Here is a 21,108-nt window from a genome sequence, read left to right on the forward strand (position 1 = left end):
ATGAACAATTGAAGGGTGTCTACACCTTCACTCCTTCAAGCCGATTTACCACACCACCTTTGCTTTAGTTAGCCTGCTATGAAGCTGATGCAGTTGCTTTGATTCCATGGGTGATGTAGTGCCCGATTTCAGTACATGCTGCTAGCTTTCTTCTACAGCTTGCTATGCAGACAGCTGCAAAGTGTTTACTTGGCTTTTTTCTGCTTAAAGGAACATTGAGGACAATGCTATCAAACTTTTTTTTGTTAGTAAAATCTGATAGTTCGGCATTTTGTGGCTTTGTTGCCTCTTGTCCGGCAGCGAAAGGTGCATTTATTGCTAAGAAATTTGGATTGGAAGTTGAAAAACTTTTTCCCGATGCTACGATTCGAACTCTAGATGGACTCTCTGATGACGAAATAGGAGAACAGCGACGCAACGCAGCGGAAACATGGACTCCATGATTGCTGGCAGCGAGCTCATTATACCACTGCATAGCCCTTTCGTCCCCTTTCGCTTCTACCATGGCAGGGTGCCAGGGTCCAACTTCGCTCTGTCCGAAGTAAAATCCTCACACAAAATGTCGCACTGCAGGTGCACCGCATGGGAAAGCAATGGGGGAAGAAGTAGAATTATCATAGGTAACGACAACCATTCTCAGCCCTAGTCAAGAAGGTGCTGCTCCACATTTTTAATATAACGCTTTTTATAATGTGCATCACACATTTGTAGAGGCAACATTTTAAGGCGATAGTGTTAAGGAGCTCGTGCCGCCGAAAAGTCGGTGTCCGTTGATGGCATCGTTGACCGTGAGCGAAAATTCCATGAAAAATCCTGAGAGAAGCAACCTAGATGGCCCACCTAGGAGGCAGGTGGGCCACCTAGGTCACGTTACCTTGTGGCGACATCACAAACCGTCCATCGGATTGTAAGCAAACTACCTACCGTGGCAGGTGGCAGATAAATTAATGACTGGTCGCGAGCGGTTGCTTGAGAAGCGCAACCTGGCTTGTACAAGCCGCACCGGTGGCAGCACCTGCCATCGAAAGGCAGTAGCGCATCGTTCAACACTGCACCACTGCGCAAGGGTTGGTCTGAGGACTGCCAGGGATCTATGAAGGCAAAGTTGAGAGTGACCAATTCCGCGTATATGAGCACTGACCCATTAACGCTGTCGTGCCATACCCTTGAGGCGGTGCTTAGGTATCTTGTCCAATTTCTGTAATAAGCCCAGAGGCCACTAATAGAATTGCAAACCTGCGGCAGAGAAAAAATTGGACATACCTCAACCCTGACGACATATCGTTTATGCGTGTCGTCTAGCTCTGCTTCCAGCTGCGCGTTGTTGACTAGGAAGTCATTGCCTGCAACAAACGCACAGCATTAGTTCAAGCCCAAAAGAAGGTCATTCTGCTACCTATTTTGATAGCCTGCTCCAAGTCTTTCTCCAGTTTCAAGACTTTAAGGTGCAAGTCCTCGTCCATTTTGAGTCCTTTTTTTTTTTTTCAAATGGGTATGCGGAACTATGTAGAAACAGTATGAATATGACGAAACACAAGGTGATAATGTCAGATCCGTGACAGCTAATAGATCGATGCCATCCTCGTCGTCCGTGACTAACCGATCACAAAATAAGTATGCCTGTTGTTCAATGCTTTCGCCACACGTCCGTCAACTGCTGGTAACAAACGTAGCGGTATCGACGGCGCAGCGACGTTTAGCATTTAAATCGTGCGGTCGCGACTACGAATGGCTACGCCTTGTCTTACTGTACAAAGAACAAGCCAAGTCTTGTGTAACCGACGCTGCGCTTGCATGCTGCGGCGTGCTGCGATAACCACCGTTATCGACCATATTGCCTCATTTTTTTCTTTAAATTTAAATCCAGGGATACTCGGGCTGTTTGCACTGAGCCCTTAGAGCACGAGTAACGCCGTGACTCTAGCATCTTTCCAACTTTAGCATGACTGTGGTGGATTGCACAGGCGGCTCTGTGAATCCAAATCCACAAAGATGGATGTGACGGGAGCGTCTGCTGCTGCTAGTCTAGACGAAGCGTTTTCAAAACCATGGAGAAGTTTCTGCTGTGATAGTTTTTCTGGTCACATCAAGCTCATTACAACGCCAACATCTGTCAGAATTATGGTGACTGATTTCATGTGTCTGTATCAAGAAATTCTCGAAGAAGACGTTCTTCAAGGCAGGTGCAAGGCAAGTCGGTTATATCGCTGCGATGCGCTGCGTTTGCATTTGATCGGCAACCGTTTTAATTGCGCGAGCAGAAAAATAAATTATATTGACCTGTTTTTGTTTCCCTTTTAGGACCTGAACCCATCTATCGAGGTTGTAACGGAAAGCCTTGTGCGGCAGCTCTCTCAGGGGCTGTCAGCCGCGATAGATGGCAGTTCGAAAAACTCGCCTGAGCTGACAGCGGTCGTTGATTCGGCTTCTTTGGAGATCTCCTTGAATATGTCAATAGGTGAAGTGAGATTCCGCTGGACCTTCAGGATGACTGCACTTGGTAGTGATCAGGTGAGCTCGAGATGTGCATTCTTATCCGAGGTCAAAGCGTGTATTTTGTTGTTACTGTCAGCGGATAAATGGCGCCTCTTCTTCTGCGCCCGTGACTTCTTTCTCTAGTTTTATTCGCACGTCACGCTGCCAATGCTGGTCATGCTAGCGGCTTTACAAGAACAAAGAGAACGCCTGTTCGCTTTGCTCAGCAAGAAAGATGCCGAAATATCGGACCTGAATGCATCAGGCGCAAGATTGTCCAAAAGTAAGCGATCAATTGACATGCTATAAATATGTCTGACTCGGCGTTTTGAAAATTTCAGAAAATCTTCGTACGTCGCCTTTCGATGAGGACGGATTTATGGAGGACACAGAGCTGACTGAGGTATAGAGATACAATACGGACTCGTTTGAGCATACATGTATATGCTGTAAGGTTTTTAAATACTATCGTAATGCTTTGATTTTCAGGTTTTGAAGAAACGTTTCAGCAGTCTGCATATCAATGCATTTTCTGGTGCTGAAGTTGAAAAAATAATGAAGGTATACCAAGATGTATCTGCTTCGAGCCAACAAAAATCACGTACGTCAGCCATTGTCATATCATTCCCCAAGTACTCAATCGGTGCAGTTCGTTGCTCAGGAAATAAAATGGCCCACAATTGTTCTTGAAAAATTGTCTCTTAAAGGGGCTCGGTGACACCTTCCGAGGAGAGCACACCAACTCGCTCAATCACTGCATTGTGTTATCATGAACACACGAGCCAAATAATAGGGTACCACAGCTTCGCAGGAGGGCGCTGCATGGATGGATGGATGGATGGATGGATGGATGGATGGATGGATGGATGGATGGATGGATGGATGGATGGATGGATGGATGGATGGATGGATACGGCTGAACCCTTTAAATCGAGCGGTGACTCAAGCCACCTAGCAATGTCTTGTGAAATTTTACTCCTGTCTTGCTTTTAGCCACCAATCAGATAACCTTCGCTTGGTTATTTCTAACCTCTTAAAATCCACTTTCCCTTCACTATCCCTAAACCCCAATGCCTTGGGTAAGTCAGCCCCGCTGCTTTCCACTGTAGGGTGAAGCCCTTTACAGAAAAGTATCAAGTGTTCAGCCGTTTCCTCCTCCTTTCCGCACGCAAAGCACAAAGGGTCTATCTCATGGTACCTGACTCTATATGTCTTAGTCCGCAAAACTCCAGTCCTGGCCTCAAACAACAAAGAGCTTCCCCTACAGTTATCATAAATATTTTCTTTGACAATTTCCTGTTTAAAGGTCCGGTATGTTCCCAGTGCCGATTTCGTCAGCATCCCTGTTTTCCACAGAGCTCTCTCTGTTTCTTCAACCTTTTTCTTAACCGATAATTGCTGATTTGCCCCCTTACTGCTGTCCAGATATTTGCTTGTCAATTTTCTAGTTCGCTTTCTCCATTTCGTGTCAACATTCTTTATATACGTGTATCTGAAAACTTTCCTAGCCCACTGCTTTTCCTCCATCTTTCTCAATCGTTCCTCAAATGCTATCTTACAGCTAGCCTCTCTGCTCTCGAAAGACGCCCATCCCATATCACCCTGTACCCCCTGATTTGGTATATTGCCATGTGCTCCCAAAGCTAACCTCCCTACTCCCTGTTGTTTAATTTCTAGCCTTGCTTGAACATCTGGCCTCATACACAGGACTGCATTACCGAAGGTCAGGCTAGGGACCATCACCCCTTTCCAGATCCCTCTTACCACCTCATAGCTATTGTAATTCCACAGTGCCCTATTTTTCATGACAGCTGCATTCCTACTAGCTTTATTCATTACATATTTTTCATGCTCTGTCAGATACTCAGCACTGTTATTTATCCACACCCCAAGATACTTGTACTCATTCACTACTTTTAGCATGAACTCCTGTATTCTATGCTCGCCGCCCTCTTCATTAAATATCATGACTGCAGATTTTTCCTTACTATACTTGAAGCCTAATCTATCTCCCTCTGTACTGCATATGTCTAACAACTTCTGCAGGTCTTCCTTGTTGTCAGCCATTATCACTATATCGTCCGCGTATATTAGTCCCGGTAATGTCTGTTTAATCCATTCCCCTTGCTTGAGAAAAGATAGGTTGAAGCCTAGTCCGCTCCCCTCTAGCTTGGTCTCCAACCCTTGCAGGTACAACATGAACAACAAATGGAACAGAGGACATCCTTGCCTAAGCCCCCGCTGTATCTCTACAGGCCCTGATACATTTTTTTCCCATTTTATGAGCACTCTGTTACCTCTATATATATCTTTTAAAAGATTAATTACTCCATTTTCCACATCCAATTTGCCCAGTATGTCCCACAAATGCTCCTGAGTAACGTTGTCATAGGCTCCCCTAATATCCAGAAATGCTAGCCACAAGGGCTTATGTTCCTTTTCCGCAATTTCTATACACTGTGTCAATGAAAATAGATTGTCCTCCAACCTCCTTTGTTTCCAGAACCCGTTCTGTAGTTCCCCTAACACCCCCTCGTTCTCCACCCAAGCCTGCAGTCTATCCTTTATAATCTGCATCACCACCCTGTAAACCACAGATGTCACTGTTATGGGACGATAGTTACTTACGTCTGCTTTGTCCCCCTTTCCCTTATATATCATGTTCATTCTACCTAATCGCCATTCATCGGGGACTTTCCCATTCACTATCATTCTATTCACTACCTGTATTATTGTTTGATTGGATTTTGGTCCTAGCTTCTTTATTAACATAATCGGAATACCATCTGGTCCTGTTGATGTGCCACTAGGAACCTTCTTCTCTGCCCTTTTCCACTCTCTTTGCTCAAATGAAGCTATTGCAGTAACCGGTCTATCCTCCTTCGATAAATTATGTGCAACATTTCTTTGTTTAAATTTTTCTGTCATCCCTGTTCCTATGTGTTTTATCGCTTCATCGCCTTCTAGTCGAATACCCTGATCTGTAGCAATAAACCTTTGTTCTAGCCTAGTCTTATTACTCATTGCATTTAGATGCTTCCAGAATTTTTGAGCTGCTTTTCTATCTTTTTTATTTACTTTTGACATCCATTGGGCACCCTTTCTTCTAATTTTCTCATTAATCAAATAGGATGATTCCCTTCTACACTTTATGAAGGTATCCCATTTTCTGTCTACTTCGGGTTTTGGTTCCCCCCTCTTCTTAGAATATCTGTGTTCCCTGGACGCTTCCTGGCGCTTCTCTATTGCCCTCTTGACCTCCTCATCCCACCAACTTTTGGGTTTGCATCTTTTCCCTTTTAGCTTTACTCGCACCTTAGCTAGCTCTAGCTCCAGTAATCGAGTTAATTTGGTATATGTCCATTCTGTTTCACTATCCTCAAAAATTACTTTCTCGATTTGTTTGGCTGCTGCTTCCAATTGCTTTTCTGAGTAAAAATTCCCCCCTGATTGTTTATCTCGCTTCAGTCCTATATTGCTTTTTCTTCTGAAGCTCTACTTGATACGCTTGTGGTCACTACCTAGACTTCTGGAACCATCTTCATCTATGTTCATTACCCCTAATCAATTATACATCCTCTGTGACATTAGTGCATAATCTATCGTCGAGTGCAGACTCCCCGCCTCCCATGTTATGAGCCCTTCACACTTCTCGGTGCTGTTGCATACAACTAAATCAAGCCTGTCACACATGTCCTGCAGTATTCTTTCCCTCGAATCCGTGTACCCATCCAGGTCTTCTATGTGTGCATTTATGTCGCCTAATATAATTATCTCGCCCTGTCCTCCTAGCTCATCAATGTCACTTGCAATACATTCTAACATTTTCCTGTTTTCCTCTTTGGCATTAGCCCCTGTCCACAGGTATACAAAGCCAAGGAGTGTTTGCTTGCCTGCCACTGTTCCTTTTAGCCATAAATGTTCCCTGCATCCCAGTCTAACCCTTTGAAAATTCATACTTTTATGAATGAATGCCCCAATTCCACCTCCCTTTCTGCTACCCTCTGTTCTATTGCAATATTCCCATGCGTAGTCTGGGTTACAGGGTGGTTGCTCCATGTCTCTAAGATGTGTTTCCACTAAACCATATACCATTAATTCCTCCTGCCTTAACTGTTCTTCTATTTCCTCCCATTTCAGTCTATTCCTGCCACCTTGCATGTTAATGAAACCTATATCTGAATTAACTTGGCCCTGGCGCTTGCGTCTCTTTCTTCCCCTATGGTTCCATTGTCCCTTTGATCTTAATTCTTCCTTCTCTACACTGGTTCCTTCAGAGCTCTGGGTCCCCCCAAAAAAGCTGTTGCCTGGCGACCTATCCTACTACCCACCCTCTTGCCAGTGGCACCACCGTAGTGGATGCCATCCTGTGTAGAAGGGTGGGGCCTAACCTCGTACACTTCCCTGTTGACTTCCATCACCCCGTATCTTAGTCGTCGACTCAATAGCCTAATTACACGGTTCGCCTCAACGACCCTCCTTTCCGTTTCGCGAGCCTGCCTCTGGACCTCTGGACCTCTGGGATTGTGCATATGGTCACATGCACACTCTCAGAGGCCTCTCTAAGCCTACGCATCCCCACCTCCAACTGCGTCTCAAGATTCTGGCTCCTCCCCTGCAGCACATCATTGAGACCAGCATGGATGACGACAAGGTGTTCGCCATCCATGCTGCCCACCACCACCTCCCGGGCTCTGGCCATTGCATCCACCATGCACTTCCCCGACTGAGCCTCCACCTGCACCCACCTGTCTGCCTTCACTGCCGTCAGAACCTCCCTCAACCTTCGCTACGTTCGAGTCCCTGACCACCAGAACCCTCCTGCGCCCTAACCGTTCGCTTCCTAACTCCATCTGTTGGCCTCCGGGTCGCTCTAGCTAACTCTCCTGCCGCTGTACTATTGTCGCGAGTCTCCATGCCCGCTTTAACCTCTTTCATCTCTTTCTCATTTTTCTCACTCAATGCTCGCTGCGCTAAAGCACTATAGGATCGACGAGCCTCGCCCCCCACCTGACACTTCTCCGAACTGGGGTGCCCAGCCGGCCGCGACCTGAGCGCTTCAACCTGTTTTTCTAGCTGGGTCCACTTTTCCCGCTCTTCTTTCATCTCGCCCACAATTCGCTTCAACAGGGCGGCATTATCCTCCTCCTTTTTAATCAAATCGGCGACCTGAGCTTCCAGCTTAATCCGTGCCTCTCGTTCTACCTTCAGGTCCGCACTAAGTGCATTAAACCCAGCTTCCCATTCCCCTTTTAACGTATGAACAGCGTCCTCAAACCGCTTACACATCTTACACATGAAGCTAGCCTCATCCGCCTCGGCTAAGCTCCTGAACCCAGTCTCATCTAAATGACACCAACGGTCGCACTCCTGGCACTGTACTAACTCCCCGTCCCCGTCCACCTTAACTTTCCTAGCTTGCCGACCCATCGTCCGGCCGACTACACCTTGTGAAAGCCCGCCAAAATTCCTATGCTGATAGCCCTCGGCACTGCGCAACGCAAAAGCTCGCCAAAAATTATTCTCACACACCTCCACTGGCCTCCCTACCCTTAACTCGGTCTAAAACTACCGCCCGAACGCATGTATACTAGCGCAAATACCAAAAGCACTTAGCTTCGGACGTAGTCGCTGCAGCTCCCAGAAAAGCGTCGACCTCCAACGACCATGTTCCCCGACCGTCCTGTGAAAAGCGCCCTATCCAGCTGACTCCTCGCGGTTGACCGGGCAGACCGGTGCCCGGTCAACTGTGCCCATATGGCAATACGCGAGGCTGAAGAGAAAAACGAAAACACGCACAAAATGCACCTACCAGCTGCTCGCTTATGGCTAACGGAAAAATGCTCTAGTTTGGTTAATCACTACCACTGAGATGAACGGTTGGTATATTTATTTAATGCTGATCACAGCGCACTCACATCCCCAAACAATGTATATTAAGAGCCGTCGCTCATATGCAAATGCTCATTCATGCGCAAGCAAACATTTTGACTGCTTTTATTTTTAGAAATTTTTTAAAGATAGTAAAGTAACTTCGGAAATTGAGCCGGGCATCACGCGTCGGAACAATACCTTGTCTCACACACATCTGCATAACGCGGCTGTTGATGTCAGTCTCCAAAATAATTTTTTGCGTTACCTGACGGGCGGAGGGCTTTACTGGCAAAAAAAAAAAATAGTTTCGTTAGTGCAACTCATCAACTCCAGACAAAAGCATTTTTGAACTGGAAATAGTGTATGAACGCATTTCTTCATATATTGCAAGATTTGACTATAACAATCTCGCATCTACAGGCTTGCATTTTCTTTTATTATTAATGTTTTTGGTATCGTCAACTGCTCTATGCGAGCGATGGAAAACTTTTAAAAGACTTTGCTGCACAATAAAAGGATGAACCATTACCTTCAATATTTTTATTACAGTACCTTACAATTTACCAATATTAATTTTTTTTCCAAGAATCTAGGACATAGCCAGGAAGTCAGTAGAATTCCACTGGCAGCTCTTGGCCATTGGTGTTCAGAGAACTATTGTGGCAGCCCTCGACACAACAATAAGTTTCTCCACTCTTTCAACGTGGCGTGGCGGAATTCCAGCCATGACTCACAAAGAGTGGCAACCCCTCTTTTGTGCACCTGCGAGCAGGGCAGCTCCCGCTCACGATGAAAGAGAGAGTGCCAGCAGCTGCGAGCAGCTGCAAGCAGCACACGTCGGTCGTACCAGTCGAGATGTTGTTCACTCAATGCACTCCGCCAGCGACGTGCCCGGAGAGAAGTTCGGAAATGACCGCCAGAGGAGAGGCGGTGCTAGTGCAAACTTTAGGTGCACTTCCCTATGTACTTCTACTCGCAGCAGAGAACCCACAATCATGCGAAAGTTGGCGAGCCCTTTTTGGCGACTATTTCTCGCTCACACACTCCTTCGTCGCACCACTACTACGTATACCAGTTCAAAGCTGGTTACTGGTTAGATTCCTTCAGACGTCGGGCAGCAACCGTGGCCGCGTCCAATAAGCCGCGTAGATCCGGTAGTTCAGGAAGCCCTGCCTCCAGAGATGGGGCCGGCAAAGGAGCGCCAACTTTTCAGTGTGCAAAAACTGACGAGAGGAGAAGGAAAGGCGCGAAGACGCTGAAATTCAAACTTTGACTACAGATAACTCGGCTTCTACAAAGCGCATTAAAAAAATTCTTGCCGGACAACATCCGTGAATCGGCGTGCTTTAACATCCCAGGCATACTGCAAATTTATTGGTGCCCCTTTAAAAAAAGAAAAACCAATCCATCACTAATATCTTGATTTTATATTCTGACATTGGGTCTAGGATCCCCTTTTGAGCATGACATCATTGTGTGACATTGTATCACACACATTGTGCATTGTAATTTAAAGGTGCCAGAAACCACAGAAACACACGAGAGAGAGAAGAAAACGGGATAGAGTGCATCGTGTGTGTGTGTGGTTTTTAGCGCCTTTAAATTACAATGATTAATTACCGACTAGCCCAACAAGTTCTCTTAAGCTACATTGCACATACTCTGTAGTACAGACTCATAAAAATGAAAGCACTCTTCCTTGAAGGGAAAAAAAAAAGATAATTTACTGTGGATGTCTGCAAAGAAGTTACAAAGGCTCACTTAAATCTGTGCATGTCTGGAGGCTGAAATTCGTATAGGTTAAGAGAGTTAGCTGATTTGATGTTACCATCTCCAGAGGTACCTCCAGAAACTGTCTTCAGTATAAAATAATTCTTCAGCTGTTCTTGTTGAAGCCAGTGGTCGTTTTGTGCATCTGCTCAGTCCTGTAAGATGTTTGCATGTTCCTTGCAAAGACAGTATGGACAACTCCATCCAACAGAAGTTATAGATTCTGTGGTTATTTTTGGCTTCGTTGATGTTTGCCTTTCAGTAAAAGACGCATTTATTGCTGAGAAAATCCAAATTCTGCCACTCAAATCAAACTCGTGATGTCAAGACTCAAAAAGGACTCTGTGATCACAGTTTCAAAGAGAATGACGTAGGCTAGACCCAGAAATCCACGCAAAAAAAAAAACTCCTTTGTGCACCACAGTTTGCTTTTGAAAACTTGCAGTGGTTGGAAACACTAGTATTTCATATTTCGGCCTTTTCTAGCTTATAAAAGCTCTGTTTTCAGTGAAAGTAGCATCTTTGTCATTAGGCCAAGGCACTATTCTAACAATATAGGCCGGCTTTATATACAGTCCGCAGTGTCCCCTTAATTTACTTATTTATTCCAACTCTTGGCACAGAGGGCATTACAAAGGGAGCGCTAGAGCTATAAAAACATACATTGGGGCAAAAAAAGAGGGTGAAGATGAGAACATGTACACAAACATGGCATTATACAACAAAATGGTAGTGCAGGAAATAATAAAACAATCCAGAAAAAAAATTTGCTTTAACAACAAAATATGGAATACAAGCATAAGCACTCAACCAAGCCAATTTCTACAAACGCTTTGCATGCAGTGCGAACATTTTTTTTAAATCAAGAACCAGTCATCCAATTTGAAATTACGTTGAAATTCCATATTGCAAACTACTTGTCAGCGGGTCTGCCAGCTCAAAGGCAATTGTAATTTAAAGAATATAGATAGCCGATTTATTTCATTTCAATTATTTTTCCCTTAAAGGCCCGAAGGGCGTTATGTAAGGGGTAGCAAAATCAAGATATTTGTGCCAACAACAAGAACACATCAAAACAAAGAAAGAATAATTGCATAAATGAAAACAATGGGAAAAAATAATAACATACAGTAGTTAATTGATGTGAGGGGTATACAAAGCTAAGTGAAATGCATGGGAAATGTATATTGTGAGACTGTGGACCAAGCGAGCTCTTTATTCCCGCTGGCAAATATGGCGGCCACTCCTCAAAAGACGAAGATGCGAGATGATGAGGAATATTCACAGATGAAGACGAGGGTCACGCACTGTGCTCACACTTTCTCCCCCTATGGGCGAAAGCGACCGTCCCGGGCGCACGTTAGAGGGAAGTAGGGCGACGGGTGAAGGGCTTAAGCGCGACACATGAACAATCTCTTCACCGCGACAACGCCGGTCATGGGCAGGATGGACAGGAGCAACGCGATAGTTCACGGGGGACGTTTGTTCGAGTACAGTGTACGGACCAATAAAGCGGCTGAGAAATTTTTCGCACAATCCGGGAGTACGCATAGGAGTCCACAGCAACACTTCAGTACCAGGGAAGAAACGCACTCCACGGTGTTTGAAGTCATAGGTTGTTTTCCGGGAGGCTTGGCAGGCGTCAGTGTTCAGGCGGGCAATGGTGCAACAGTAGGCAAGACAGGAAGTAAATTCGTCATAGGAAAGGCCGGAAGAGGTTGTGGGGGCAGAGAAGAAAGATGCTTCGAGAGTGAAGGTAGGGGGGCGACCGAACACAAGAAAAAGCGGGGTATTGTAGGCAAAGGTTACAGAGGGGAGCATGGCGTCCCAGTTGGTGTGGGCGGGGTGAATGTACATATACAGCATATCTGACAAGGTGCGGTGAAACCGTTCGGTGAGCCCATTGGTCTGGGGGTGATAGGCTGAAGTTGTTTTATGGGCGGTCCGGGAAGCATGAAGAACTTCGGCAAGGATGCTGGAGAGGAATGACTTGCCGCGGTCACTGATAAGGACACGTGGGGCTCCATGGCGCAGAAGAATGGCGTTGAGGAAGAAATGGGCGATTTCGGAGGCAGAGCCAGACGGAACGGGGGCTGTTTCAGCGTACCGTGTTAAGTGGTCAACGGCTGTGACGATCCAGCAGTTGCCCGATGAGGTTAGTGGCAAGGGACCGTACAGGTCGATACCAACGACTTCGAAGGGTGAGAAAGGACAGGGAAGAGGTTGTAGAAGGCCAGCAGGAGGAGACGTGGAGCGTTTGCGCCGTTGGCAAGGGATGCAAGATGCAATATATTTGGCGACAGAGGTGGAGAGACCAGGCCAAAAGAAACGGCGCTTTATACGGTCATATGTTTTCTGGAATCCCAAGTGGCCGGCCACGGGGTCGTCATGAAGCGCCTGCAAAACCTCACGGCGAAGAGAATGGGGAATGACAGGCACCCAGGCGTGACCCAGGGGGCTATGATTGTGCCAAAGAAGGGTGCCGTCAACCAGCTTGAAACAGTTGAGTTGGCGTCGGAGGCGGGCATTTGGAGGCTGCATAGCACCACTCAGGCATTCATTGAGAGTCCGGCAGTAAGGGTCGGCCCGCTGTGCTGAAGCGAGATCGCCAAGAGCGGGAGCAGGCACCAGATCAATGGCTGCGGCCGTCGAGGCGTGGGTATCGATGGAATTAGTAGTTGGGAGCGATGAAGCAACAGGAGGAGAGCACAGAGGTTCTGCGGAGGCGAGGGGGCAACGAGAGAGCGCATCGGCGTCTTTGTGTTTTTTTCCCGATTTGTAGGTGACTGTGAAATCATACTCCTGGAGGCGGAGAATCCAGCGGCCGAGGCGCCCAGACAAGTTCTTCTGTGACGACAACCAGCACAGCGCATGATGGTCAGTTACAATGGTGAACTGACGACCGTACAAATAGGGGCGAAATTTCTGAACGGCCCAGACAACTGCAAGACACTCTTGTTCAGTGATCGTGTAGTTCTGCTCCGCTGCAGTCAGGGTACGACTTGCGTAAGCAATCACGCGCTCAGTTGAAGATTGCTGGCGCTGCAGAAGAACGGCACCAATGTCGTGTCCACTGGCGTCAGTGTGCAAAATCGTTGAAGCGGTCATCAAAATGAGCCAGTATCGTATCAGATGTGAGAGCCTGCTTTAGAGAAGTAAAGGCGGCCTCGCAGGCCTCAGACCAAACGAAGGGCGTGCTGACTCCAAGAAGCTGATGCAAAGGTGCGGCAATGGATGCGAAACCTCGGATGAAACGATGAAAGTATGAGGCGAGTCCTAGAAAACTGCACAGGTCTTTAATCCGTGTGGGGTGGGGAAAATGCAGTACTGCTGCAACTTTATCAGGATCTGGTTTTATGCCTCTGCAACTAACAACGTGTCCGAGAACTTTGATAGAAGTGGAAGCAAAGCAACACTTCTTTGTGTTTAACTGAAGTCCGGCCGCGGAAAGAGCACTTAGAACTTCATCGAGGCGGGCGAGGTGCTCAGAAAAACTCGAGGAGAAAATTACGATGTCGTCCAGGTAGCAGAGGCAAGTTTTCCATTTCAACCCGCGGAGTACGGTGTCAATCATGCATTCGAACGTGGCCGGAGCATTGCACAAGCCGAATGGCATAACGTTAAATTCATATAAGCCATCTGCCGTTCATACATTCATTACATGTGTGTTCATATAGAACACACATGTAATACAAAAGCAGACACAGTGCAAAAGGCATATGACATCGAAAAGAAAGGTAGCAACGATCAGCTCTTTGAAGTGCCAAGATGAATATGGCGGAAAGTATCTTATGTAAAAGCTTCTTTTTCTTCACAGGTATTAAGTGTCAGTGCTAATAATTACAGAAATACACTTGCGTGTTGACCAATGCATATAGTGTCTTAATGCTGTCATGTGTTCAGGCATGCAGCCAGACAACCTTAGTTTTTATGTTGATCATAGTATCCACAAAGAGTCATGTGCACCAAGTGCAGACACCTACCTACACGACCTATTGCATTTTCGTGATACCTACTTACTAGGCAGGTCTAGTAGCAGCAACTATAGCAAGAAGTGGCAGACTGGAGTGTTAAACCAAAACATTTCGACTGACTTAACTTCCCTATGAAAAGCACTTTCCAGATGTAAAGAAGCCTCTGCGTAGAACATGGCACAGGAGTGGGTAAGCGAGGCAGCGCCAAAGACAGCTTGGCAAACTAGCCTCGCCACTGAGATGTCTTGCCATCATGTTCTCAAGAACAAAGATTGGTTTCAAGCATTCAGCATACACTACATAGCCGCACACCATCTGCAAACTCGCATGCCATATTGGTATGGAGGCTCAATAACTGTGAGCCCAAACAATACCTCACCCACTGGGCAAAGCCTAACTTTGCCCTGAACGGTTAATAACGGTTGCAGTGTGTGGCAGCCCAGTTTGTGGGCTGTGGACAACTGTGCTGATTTCTGGTGTCACTTGACGAAATCACACAATGCAGTTATGCTTCCTGTTTTATTGGCACTTGATCGAGGGCTTCTTTCTTTCCTTCATTCGCATGCAACAGTCGAAGCAGTCTTCTGTCTCGTCAACAATATGAAGACAAGGGAACATAGCAGCCAAAGCAAAAGGAGTTTGATCGGTTTACTGCATGCAAAACAGATGCAAAGTCAAGCTCTGGGCCGCAGGCTGCCTGCAACAGAACTTTACATTGGCCTTATTAACTGTTCAGGGTTAATAAGTGAGGTTTTTTTTCCTCAGTGGATGAAGTATTGTTTGGGCTCATAGTTATTGAGCCACCATACCAATATGTCATGCAAAGTTGCAGATGGTGTATGGCTGTGCAGTGTATGCTAAATGTCTGAAACCAACCCTTTGTTCCTGACCAACACTGTAAGAGTATGGCATTACTTATACAGTGGACTCTTGTTGATTTGAACTGCAAGGGACCAGAGTTTTTTGTTGGAATTACAAGAAGTGCACCTTTATGTGGTCCAAAACTAAATGCGATTTGCTTTATGGATATCCGTGTATACAAATAGTATTTTGGATCTATTTCTCTAAGCAAATGTAGCTAAAACCTATTGCACAACAATTAAATACGGGTAAAAGGCAGTGGTGTGTTTACTCAAGTATGGTTGAAAAAAGTTATCAGTAATGCACTCGTTTCCTAATAGAGTAAAACCACATTAATCAAGATCTCAAAGGACTGGAAACAAGGTCCGAATTATCCCAGGTCGAACAGTTGAATGGCTACAAATGGCTTTCATAGACAATTTCGCACTGCAGCAAATTTTATTGAAAAAAATAGGTACTGGTCGTCTGCTTGAGAAAACTGCGCAGCAGCGACTATTTCTCGCAAGTCGGACGTGCCCACTGTCAGGAATAGCAAAGCAGAACTGCTCCGGCCTCTTCCACAGGTGCGACACAGTAGCGGTGGAGTTGCCTTGCCAGTGATGGTGGCCATGTAAGGAGGCTTCACCACACAACAAGCAGCTCATGATTACAGCACGCATTATGGACACACAGGACCATGCGGACGGAAGCAAAGGGAACGCAAATTTGCGCCAATTAGCATCCAGACCAGCCCACAGCTGGGCTTGGCTTACTGAAGCATAACCGCAATCATCACAGGCTGGTCAGGCTGGTAGCGAAGCTCAGAAAACGAAACTACGCGGCGACGGGGTCACTCTGATCAACACGCCCCCCCTCCCCTTCCGGGTTAACCGCTCGAAGGGGCCGAATTTTCAACTCACGCAATGCTGCAAACCTGACGTATTTGGCCTCAGTCACCGCTCCTTTACGTGCCGCGAGAGCAAAATAAAAAGTTTGGATTAGCTGAATTTAAGGGAAATCTTGGTACGAATTAAGCCGCTTGAAATACATTGAAAGTATAGCCAGCCTACCAAAATTTTGAAATTTGTTTGCATTAATCGGAAGTATGAATTATACGAGTTTGAATTATTACAAGTCTACTGTATTGCGCTGCTTGTGAACAGGGCAACAAAATTTTGAAGCTCTGTTCAGCTGGAACAACTATTCCAGACAGGCATACCAAAGCTCCTTTGAACTCTGAGAATGACACTTTCAAACAAGTGTTCGTTCAGTTAGGAAATTGCATCCATGCTCTCTGAAACTTTTAACAAGATCCACCAGGATTCCTGGGTGCTTTTGTCAGTATTTTAACATTTCTAGAAATATCAGCTGTGCTCTTGTAATTTGGCTCATTTCGTGGTTCCGTACACTACTGAATAAAAAAAATTGCAGACAGTTGTAGCATGACTAGGCACAGAATGTCGTGTAGCAACACTAGTTACGGTGGGCACTTAAGGTCCTCACGTGCTGTGAATGCAAAAGCATCCTTCGACCTAAAGGCCTTTACACTAATGGCCTTGTACCTAAAGGGCTTTACCCAGAAGGCATTTACAATGGAGGCCTTTACCTTGAAAGCATTTATCTTGAAGGCCTTCACCCTGGTGAAGGCCTGTTAGGTGTACACACCTGGCAGGTTGCCCACAACCCCGTGGGCAGGTGGGCCGCCTGCCACAAAGCAGGCTTCAGGGACGTACGTACATATGCCTGAAATCAGAAAATGTGCCGAATAAAAAGTGCGAGTTCACAACTTGAGTGATGTCCACGGTGGCCCAGTGGCTTTGGCATCCAGTTGCCGATCTCAAGGTTGCAGGTTCAATCCTATCCATGGCAGCCATATTTCAGTGGAGGCAAAATGTTAACACACCTGCGTGCTGTGTGATCTCGGTGCACGTTAAAGAACCACAGGTGGCCGAAATTAATTCAGAGCCCTCCGCTATGGTGTCCCTCATAGCCCATGTGCCCCTCGGAGACTTGAAACCTTGCAATTCACAATTTAATTTACAAAGCATTATAGTACAAAAGACAGGCAACACAAAGGAAAATTGAAACAATGAAGAAAGCACGGTTACAGCAGGAAGACGCAGCCAAACTGTCAAACTGTGCATAGCACTAAGATGTGTAGACACTAGTGCGGCCGACACTAAATAGTAGTTGTTTCACTGTGTTTAAGGAACTGTGCCATTTTTGTGAATTTATTTCAATATGAGTTGAGCACCTCAAGCTGAAGGGATACTCCACTAAAGTCGGGACAAACATGACCGCTCTTGGATCTGAAGGTTTTCAACTGGGCACTTTTCGGTGCTTCCATTTGACAATACCAATTCTCCTTTGGAATAAGAGAGTTTAAAGGACCTCTAGTCTTTGAAATGTATGTGACTGCCGGTGGAGCATGTTGATTTTACAAAAGAAACACTTTTTTTTTTTATCTAGTAGCAATATTTCAGTTAGAAAAATGGCAAGATGGAAACTTTCAGCTAAGTAGGAGGGAAATTTTACATCGCTGTATTGACTCCCTTGCCTGGCACTAGTGTTAATTTTATAGTATTTACTGTTGTTGTAAGAGTTCCAGGCAGGGTTTACTAATGTTACCCTTTGTGCACTGTTCTAATTGCAGCTGATGCATCTGAAAAACAGGCAGCACACAGTGTGGGTGAAGAAACGACAGCAGTGACAGCCAAAGCACATAACCGCCAGCAGTTGCACAGCAAAGCCTCATCTCCAGAAGCCATTCCCGAAGAGCCCAAGATCAAGAAAGTCAAAAAGCGTCTAAGGCTGTAAGAAATCATATAAGGCAATTGGTATGCAAACATTATAGTCAGAGTCAAGAAAGTGATCGATCTCCTTTGGTGGACTTTCATCTATACTGTTTTCGCTGTGCATGATAGCCTACATTGAGCAGGGAGAATGACGAGTCAACACATACTTCCTTTATAGTCTCCCATTTTGGATACAGAGATGTCTCCAAACATGAGAGCGCATTAATGAAGCTTATGCTGTCGAGGCAATGGGCAGCCTATTTTTCAGGACATTTCAATGGACTGTCCCGGTTTTCCTGAAGCTTCTCTATAATTTTCCAATGAAGCATTTTTTTTATACTTCTAATGCAATATTTATCTTGCCAACATGGTCTTAACATGCATGAATTCCTTTTATTTACCTTGTGGTATTGTTGTGTGAAGTTTGGTATTCCTGAATTTTTAGCTTTTTAATGTTTTAATATATATTATGGGATATACATTGTGTGTGTGCTGCAATAAAATAGTTAAGTGATGTCTACTTGACTTGTGCTTTCAGTATATAATTGGTCATTCCTATGTCTCCAGCATCACCACTTAGTCATGAGCACAGCTACAGAAACAGTGAACTTGGTTTGGTTTGGTTTATATGGGTTTAACGTCCCAAAGCGACTCAGGCTATGAGAGATGCCGTAGTGAAGGGCTCCGGAAATTTCGACCACCTGGGGTTCTTTACCGTGCACTGACATCGCACAGTACACGGGCCTCTAGAATTTCGCCTCCATCGAAATTCGACCGCCGCGGCCGGGATCGAACCCGCGTCTTTCGGGCCAGCAGCCGAGCGCCATAACCACTCAGCCACCGCGGCGGCTAGTGAACTTGGGATGGGGGATAAATGTGTATCCATGCACTCTCAGCTCACTTTATCTGCACAATCCATACAATCAAGACAGTAATGCATGACACCACATGCCACTCCTTCGAGGTCAAAACAAACTTCTTACTACGCCGTGGTCTTGCATGGGTAGAACAACATCCATGTCAACTTGCAAAGTAAGCAGTGGTTTGCGCTTTGCAAGAAAGGTAACTGCTAAAATATCTTCGACCTCACCCTGATAGTCTCTAGCTGCTGGTGCTGGCCCAACATGACTCGTAGATGGGGACGGCAGCGACAAACATGGCTCCACGACAAATCACTGCTGACCACAATTTTAACTTTGATGCTGTCATTTGTCGCAAGTAATAATAATATAATAATGTTTACTTCGACCCTGGAGAGTCCAATTCTTCAAGCCTTTTGTTCAGCAGTCCATAATAGGCGAGAAGCAAATACCACATATCAAACAGGCTGAATATCATAATGAATGCCCCAGGATCAGGGAAGTTCGAAATTTCATATAATTTCAGAGTACAAAGGAAAAAATGAATTTATTTATTTATTTAGTTAGTGCACCTAGAAGGTACCTAGCCAGCACATTACATGAGAGGTGGGCAGAGCATGGCTGAGATGCTGCTAGGTGAGAAGGCTTGGACGATGGGCTTCAATTGCAGAAATGAGGCATCACAACAGTTAACCAATAACCAGTTAGCTCAGTTGGCAATTGTTTACATGGCATGTCCAAGTTAAATCATTACAATTATGGACACCTAAGCATTTGTAGGAGTCAGCAAAGGTGACGAGATTATTGTTAATAAAATAAATAGGAACGACATAGTTGGGCACCAGTGGAATGATAGCAGGGAACCCTTACTTACGTTGAGCGTCATGAGCCACCATGCTGCTGCTTCGTCAAGACCCTCTTGCAGGCTGGAAGCATCTATGTGATTAGTTATTGGGTGATAACTGACACAATCGTCAGCGAAGAGGCGACTTTCAGAATGCTATGAGGTAGGTCTTTAATACAGATTAGGAAGATCACAAGTACCAGGGATAGTTCCATGGGGCACACCAGAATGGACGGGACAAATTGGGGATGAATGCGAGTTTACGTACACATATTGTTGGAAGTTAGTAAGGAACCCCCTAATCCATTCTAACACTGATGGATGAAGATTAAAATTTAAAAGTTTAAGTATTAAGTGCCCATGAGGGACCTCATCAAATGATTTTTCCCAGTTCAAAAACACAGCATCAACAGGAATGTTCTTGTATGCAAAAGATTGCAAGTGAGGAAGGACAACAGCACTGCATGAACATCCTTTGCGAAAACCATGGCAATTGCGATGAAAGGAATTAACAGATAAAAAATTAGCTATGTTAGAGTAGAGAACATGTTCCATGATTTTGGAGCAAATGCAAGAGATGGAAATTGGTTGATAATTATTAGTGCGAAAGCACTGATACAATTGTCAGAGCCGAGAAAAAAATTTTGCTTGTGCATCGCTCCTTGCCATAGCAACTGTGACACCAAGTGACAAGAATTTGGCCCGGGGCAGCCCCGAAATTTGACCTCGGAGGACATGGACCAAAATCGATGTCCAATCATAACTGAGCATGCCCGACACGATGGTAACCTCCAGATTTGGCCTGACCGACCCCGAAATTTAATCTTAGCCGATCTGGACCAAAATAAATGACCAGCCATAACTGACCCTGCCCGACACGATGGCGAGCTACAAATTCGGGCAACCCCAAAAATTTGACCTTGGACGATTTGGACCAAAATTGAAGTCCAACCATAATGAGCATGCCCGGCATGATGGCGCCCTCCATATTTGGCTCAGGCCACCACCGAAATTTGACCTTGGCCGATTTGAACCAAAACTGATGTCCAACCGTAATTGATCGTGTCTGACACGATGGCGACCTCCAAATTTGACCCGGGTCATTTCCAAAAATTTGGCCCGGGCCACCCCCAAAAAAATATTTCACAGCCTTGAGATTTGGGCCATCTCATTGCATTTCATTGCGATGCTTGTGGCGTCACTATTTACATCACTGCACTTTCGAGTCACACATCAGTTTAAGCGGAGTTAAGCCCCGGCTACTTTTTGGTTAGGATCTTTTGCCTTTCTTAAATACTACAGGAATTATTTCACCAATCTGCAAGTCTGCTGCAACATATCCAGTAGTTAGTGACAGCTTAAATATGAGTTACAAAATTAAACTGCATATGCGTTTAGTGTTCTTTAAAACTTTAGCATTGATACCGTAAGCCCCAGCTGATGAATTTTTTAATGAGTCATCAATCTTAATGATACCACTGGGATTGACGATAATGTCTGCCAGCTGAGGATAATTATAAGCAGATGCCTCTGGAAGATTCTGAAGAGGCTCATGGGTGAATAGAGAACAAAATCCATTGTTCAATACATTAACAACTAGATCATACATTACAGATTACTAATAGAGATTTACACTTGCCAAGGCACTTCTTAATTCGAAAAAAAAACTATTTTCC

At 45.3% G+C, this 21,108-nt stretch overlaps 2 protein-coding genes across 4 annotated transcripts in view; one reads left to right on the forward strand and one right to left on the reverse strand.

Annotated features, from left to right (window-relative positions):
- The window catches only part of LOC144094111 (protein Spindly-A-like), a 35,035-nt gene extending 33,324 nt beyond the window's left edge, over nt 1-1,711 (reverse strand). For both annotated transcript variants that reach the window (XM_077628024.1, XM_077628023.1), the window contains exons 1-2: nt 1,397-1,711; nt 1,264-1,343 (exon numbers count right to left, since the gene is read on the reverse strand). In XM_077628024.1, the coding sequence (XP_077484150.1) occupies nt 1,264-1,343; nt 1,397-1,463 (147 nt within the window). In that variant the 5' untranslated portion in view covers nt 1,464-1,711. The remainder of the gene's footprint in view (nt 1-1,263; nt 1,344-1,396) is intronic.
- A 149-nt stretch (nt 1,712-1,860) lies between these two features.
- LOC144094112 (non-homologous end-joining factor 1-like) lies at nt 1,861-18,248 on the forward strand. 2 transcript variants are annotated; one of them, XM_077628027.1, is made up of 7 exons: nt 1,861-2,190; nt 2,302-2,511; nt 2,620-2,758; nt 2,817-2,878; nt 2,965-3,076; nt 12,902-12,996; nt 17,587-17,723. In XM_077628027.1, the coding sequence occupies exons 1-6, from the start codon at nt 1,993-1,995 to the stop codon at nt 12,970-12,972; spliced, it is 792 nt and encodes a 263-aa protein (XP_077484153.1). In that variant the 5' UTR covers nt 1,861-1,992; the 3' UTR covers nt 12,973-12,996; nt 17,587-17,723. The 2 variants fall into 2 exon arrangements, with proteins under 2 accessions (XP_077484153.1, XP_077484152.1); XM_077628026.1 differs by lacking the exon at nt 12,902-12,996 and having other exon boundaries at nt 17,587-18,248.
- Nucleotides 18,249-21,108: the final 2,860 nt, after the last annotated feature.

The sequence above is a fragment of the Amblyomma americanum genome, chromosome 6 (assembly GCF_052857255.1).
Source record: "Amblyomma americanum isolate KBUSLIRL-KWMA chromosome 6, ASM5285725v1, whole genome shotgun sequence".
Lineage (NCBI taxonomy): Eukaryota > Metazoa > Arthropoda > Arachnida > Ixodida > Ixodidae > Amblyomma > Amblyomma americanum.

Coding starts and splice junctions, on each gene's coding strand:
- LOC144094112 (XM_077628026.1), top strand. CDS start 1,993: ATGGATGTGACGGGAGCGTCTGCTGCTGCTAGTCTAGACGAAGCGTTT. Junction 2,191..2,301: donor TTCTTCAAGGCAGGTGCAAG/GCAAGTCGGTTA, acceptor TTTCCCTTTTAG/GACCTGAACCCATCTATCGA. Junction 2,759..2,816: donor AGGCGCAAGATTGTCCAAAA/GTAAGCGATCAA, acceptor TGAAAATTTCAG/AAAATCTTCGTACGTCGCCT.